General features: G+C 42.5%; 1 protein-coding gene across 1 annotated transcript in view; it reads left to right on the top strand.

Moving 5' to 3' along the window:
* The window catches only part of crtac1b (cartilage acidic protein 1b), a gene marked incomplete at both ends in the record, with an annotated part of 29605 nt that overhangs the window by 2122 nt on the left and 22483 nt on the right, over positions 1 to 5000 (top strand). Inside the window, 2 exon segments of the mRNA XM_079511970.1 lie at positions 1711 to 1913; positions 3484 to 3488. Of these exon segments, the coding sequence (XP_079368096.1) occupies positions 1711 to 1913; positions 3484 to 3488 (208 nt within the window).

The raw sequence follows: 5000 nt of genomic DNA, 5'->3' as shown, positions 1-5000 counted from the left end.
ACACACACGCACAAACACACACGCACACACACGTGTGTACCCTCTCCCTGGCGATGAGTCGATTGGATCAATTCTTCTGTGTTGGCCTTTTATCTGCTGAATGCTCAGGAGACGTTTGGCTCACATCCCCTCTCGCCATCCTCTCCTCTGGCCCTGACAGCATGTCCCTCTTTAGAATTGGCTCTGGTCCAGGACCAGGGATGCCCTGGGTGAGTTGTTGTATTGGCAGTGGTGGAAAAAGTACTCAAGTGTTTTACTTAAGTAAAAGTATCAATGCTGCAATATATAAATACTCCGTTACAAGTAAAAGTCCGGAATTCAAAATGGACAAAAGTAGTTTTAAATATCTTTTGAAAATGCGACGCATTGTGAGCTTGTCTATTTTCAAATGGCTGAAATCTAGGGCTGAAGTGGCTTCTGTATGTTTTGTAATAACAATCAAAATCTACAAAGTAACTCGTTTTCAAAAGAATGTAGGCCTAGTGGAGTAAAAGTACAACATTTGCCTCTGAGATCATGATGTAATGGCGTAGAAATAAAAGTATTGGATAGGGGAAATACTCAAGTTGAGTACAAATACCTCAAAATCGCACTTAAGTATACAGTACTTAAGTAAATGTACTTTTATCCACCAGGGTATTGGTTGCTGTGTTGCTGTACTGGCGGCGTGGGCTGATAACCTGCTGCATGTATGGATTTCCTGGTCCTACCCTGTGGTTTCTCAGCCTGTCTTGACGTGATTGGCTCTTCCAATCTAACGCTGCAGATTGGCAGTGATTGCCGTCGTACAGTATGTAGCTTCATCTTTGTGGTCCGTCGATAAGGACCAAAGCTCACCAGGTGATTCCCTCGGCATTCGCCGTGTTCTGTTCGGATAATTAGCGGCGCTAGAATCGAGGGCAGCTTGCAGAACGTATATGATTCAAGGTTTGAATTTGTGCTGATGTCGTTTGATCTAAGTTTGCCTCGTTGACAGGGACAGATGCGTACGTCAGCTTAACAGATGTGTTTAGAGTTGAGCGAACTGTGCTGGCTATGTGTGTGTGTGTGTGTGTGTGTGTGTGTGTGTGTGTGTGTGTGTGTGTGTGTGTGTGTGTGTGTGTGTGTGTGTGTGTGTGTGTGTGTGTGTGTGTGTGTGTGTGTGTGTGTGTGTGTGTGTGTGTGTGTGTGTGTGTGTGTGTGTGTGTGTGTGTGTGTGTGTGTGTGTGTGTCATCTCAGAAAGTTCACTGTTCATCGGGCATGAATTTCTTGGCACTTTTTCTCGTCCTTAAAGAATTGTTTGGACAAATCTTTTGTGACATATACAGTAGGTTGTACTAACTCTACCTGACAATCAATTATTATACCTTTAACCACAAATCATTGTGGTGTATTTCTTTTAGACATAGTGTTCCCTATGTAATGTTATATAAATGTATTCCACTGTTTGACTGTCTGTTTTTCCGTTTTGTGTTTCTTGTGAGGACTGCGGATGAAAATTAGCAATTGTGCTATATCCGGTGTATTTACGTCCATGTGACGTCCATTAATATGCATTGTCCTGTCCAAAAAAAAAAGAAAAAAAAATGCCACAATGTCGATATTGAGGTATTTAGTAAAAAAGACTATTGTGATATATGATTTTGTCCATATTGCCCAGCCCTAAAACACTGCATTGACATTTGCAGCTTGGTGTAAAAGCTGTGTTGTGCATGCGTTTTCCCTTGCAGGTAAGGATGCTGTGGTGGTGGCTGGGTGCGCTCCTGCCTGCCCTGAGTGGCCTCTGCTCCGGCCAGCGCTCCGAGCCCATGTTCTCGACTGTGACGCAGACCGTCCTGCCTGTGGACTACGAGAACAACCCCACCCAGCTCAACTACGGGGTGGCCGTCACGGACGTGGACGGGGACGGAGACCTGGAGATATTCGTGGCCGGGTGAGATGCTGGCAAAAGGCGGGGAGGAGGAGGAGGGGGGGGGGGGTCATTTCTTTAACCCATTTAGACCAGATTCTACAAAATGCCTTAAAAACCCATGTTTTCAAAAATATATTTAATTGGCCGCCGACCCCCATCTGAAAATATGTTGTTCCAGGGACCCCCCCAGAAGCAAAGATTTGAGTTAAAAACGTTCGCTCTGAAAGAATATATATTCAAAGATTTGTGCCACATTTTCACGATTTTTCAAAAATAGCATGCTGCGCTACGAAACTTGTAGATATTTTTCAATAACACAAGCATAATGCTTAAAACACCAAAAGGGGTTCCCATCCTGAATGGGTTAATAATATGTCTCAATGGGACATGTCGTTATTTCTGAAGATTTCGAAAATGCTCTGGAGAATTCTTTTCGTTTTCTTTGGTGAAAAAAAGGTCAGGAAATCTTTTGAAAAAATGGGTCACAAAACCCTACGTTTGCCAAACTGCGTCTTTCGGAGTATTTGAAGCACGTATATATAAATAAAGTTCATTATAACAATTAGATAGCTGCAGGATGATCTCCCCCCAAAACATGAAAGGGAGCTGTCATTTTCAGCTAAGTCTCGAAGACAAAGACAAAAGACTATAGGAGACAGGCCATGGTACAGGTAGCCCGAGGCTCACTCAGCTGATGAGAATGGATGTGATTGGATGGAGCAAGCTCCATCAATGAGAGCGTCTTGGCAGGCCTGCAGGACGCATCTGTCCAGTAGAGCATGGATGCATCTTAAACCATTCTAGACGGGAACCCCTTTTGGTATTTTAACTAAGCATCATGTTATGCTTTAGCTATTGAAAAATAGCAGATCTACAAGCTCATAGCGCGCCACCAAGTGGCGCGCTATGAACTTGTAGGTCTGCTATTTTTGAAAAATCGTAAAAATGCGGCACAAATCTTTGAATATATAATAATAATAACTTTATTTATATAGCACTTTTCTGGACGGAGTCACAAAGTGCTGTACAACACAATCAATAAAAGCAGGAAAATCGAACAAAATTAGATAGATGCAACATAGCAAATCAACAACTTACAGTCAGCTGGCCAACAGTAGAAAGCATATTTAAAGATGCAATATAAAAAACAACAATGTAATAGATAAAAATAGATAATAATACCGACAAAGTTCAGTGAAAAAACATTTAACGGGGCAGGGGGGGGGGGGGGAATGCTTTTCTGAACAAATACGTTTTGAGAAGAGATTTAAAAGATGCAATGGTATCTGCTTGTCGGATGGATTTATATATATATTCTTTCAGAGCGAACGTTTTTTTATTTCGAGGTCAGGCCTAAATGGGTTAACAGAATATAGATTGAAGAAAATAGCCATCTTTGATAATGTCATTTTGGACAAGATGTCCTATTTAGCATGTATCTCATATAGGAAGCCGCCAGGACACCGTTAGACCTCATACCGTCTAATCTGCCCTGTTAGACGTAAATGGGTGTTCCAGCACGGCTGAGAAGCCATTTTACACTGATGAGTTAGTGTTACTCACTATGCTTGTCCTTGGCTCTTCGTTCTAGTGGAAGTGTGTGGCAAAATTGAGAAGGAAATTATATGCACCCTCATTATGCATGTCGTGGGATGGGTCACAGGACATTTTTTATATTTGCACATGATTAAAACATGTGGTAAAAGGAAGAGAAGATAGAACAGTACATTAGAAAAAGAAAAAAAGAATCAAAACATGATGTGCCAGAGAGGCCCAAATAGAACCCAAAGCTTGCTGGGCAAGACCTACGCTGTAGAATGCATAAACGGAAGTACCGCTCAAGGAAATGACGTTGACGCTTTATACAAATCTGTTTACATTCTCTGTGAACGAAACAGTGTTGCAGTGTTGTGATTGGTCGAAAAATATTGTATTCAATTCATCTGACGGATGTTCCGGCATGACACTTCCGGCTATACACTCTCTCTGCCTTAGGTTATCGCCAGGCTTTTCTCTTCGCAGTAAGGCTTGGAACGAGGCTAACCCCAAAGGGGCTTAAATGTGTCATTTTTAATCTAGCAGAAATGCAGCTCCACTTAGAGATCATATAGCTCATTGTTAATTCATGTGCCTGAGTTACATTTACTAGAAATTTTGTCTTCTTATGTCACTTTTTGAGTGCTGTAAACCACTCCTACAACTGGCTTTGTTGTTGAGTGGTGTAAACCACTCCTACAACTGGCTTTGTTGTGCAGAAAAAATGAGCATGGTTGCTATGTTCACCCTGTTCACCCGGGTGTGATTTCATTACGTCAGACATGATTTAATTACGTCAGACAGGCTATATAATACCTTACACCACTCAGTTCACACGGGTGTGATTTTATTATTACACGATCAGGCTGTATAGACACTACAACTAGAACTCCCCAAGTCAGATATACGATACTTTAACACTTAACAGTGGGATGTGCTGGTGAGACATTACTCCTGAATATAAGAATGTGTTGACAGTACTAACAACTGTGCCCCCTTTAGTTGTGTTTGGTGGTAATGATTTGCACATAGCTGAAATTTGTCCCAGGAGGCTGCATTCACGCATCCTATAGCCATTAGCAGCAGCGACTGCCGTTAAATACTGCACCTAGGGAGCAGTTAGGGGCTAAGTGTCTTGCTCAGGGACACTCCCAACACATAGACCGGGGGAGCTGAGGGTCGAACCAGCGACCTTCCAATTCCCAGACGTCCTCAGCAGCTGAGTGGGTAGACTGAATTGATCAGCTGTGGCCTCCGCCGGCAGTTATTGACAGATAGCTTTTTTAACTCCACCTCCTATTGGATAATATACAGTAGCACTTTCTCTTCGCAATGAAGGAAAGTGAAATGCAATTCCGTGGTATAGGAGTTTCAGGTTGCTTTAGGGCGTTTGTTTGCTCATTAGGTGGTCTTGAGTGATAATTAACGGTTTGGGGGAACTTCCATCTGGTGGTGCTTTTAAAAAACCCTGGCCTGCATGCACACACACACACACTGCCACCGTTGTTTGTCTCTCAGTGTCGCAATCATTTGCATCGATAAAAAGTTGTTCACGAGAAAAGCAATAAATCC

Source organism: Electrona antarctica (genome assembly GCF_951216825.1).
Source record: "Electrona antarctica genome assembly, chromosome: 10".
NCBI lineage: Eukaryota > Metazoa > Chordata > Actinopteri > Myctophiformes > Myctophidae > Electrona > Electrona antarctica.
The sequence above is the reverse complement of the archived record's forward strand: the minus strand, read 5'-3'. Positions and strand labels throughout refer to the sequence as shown.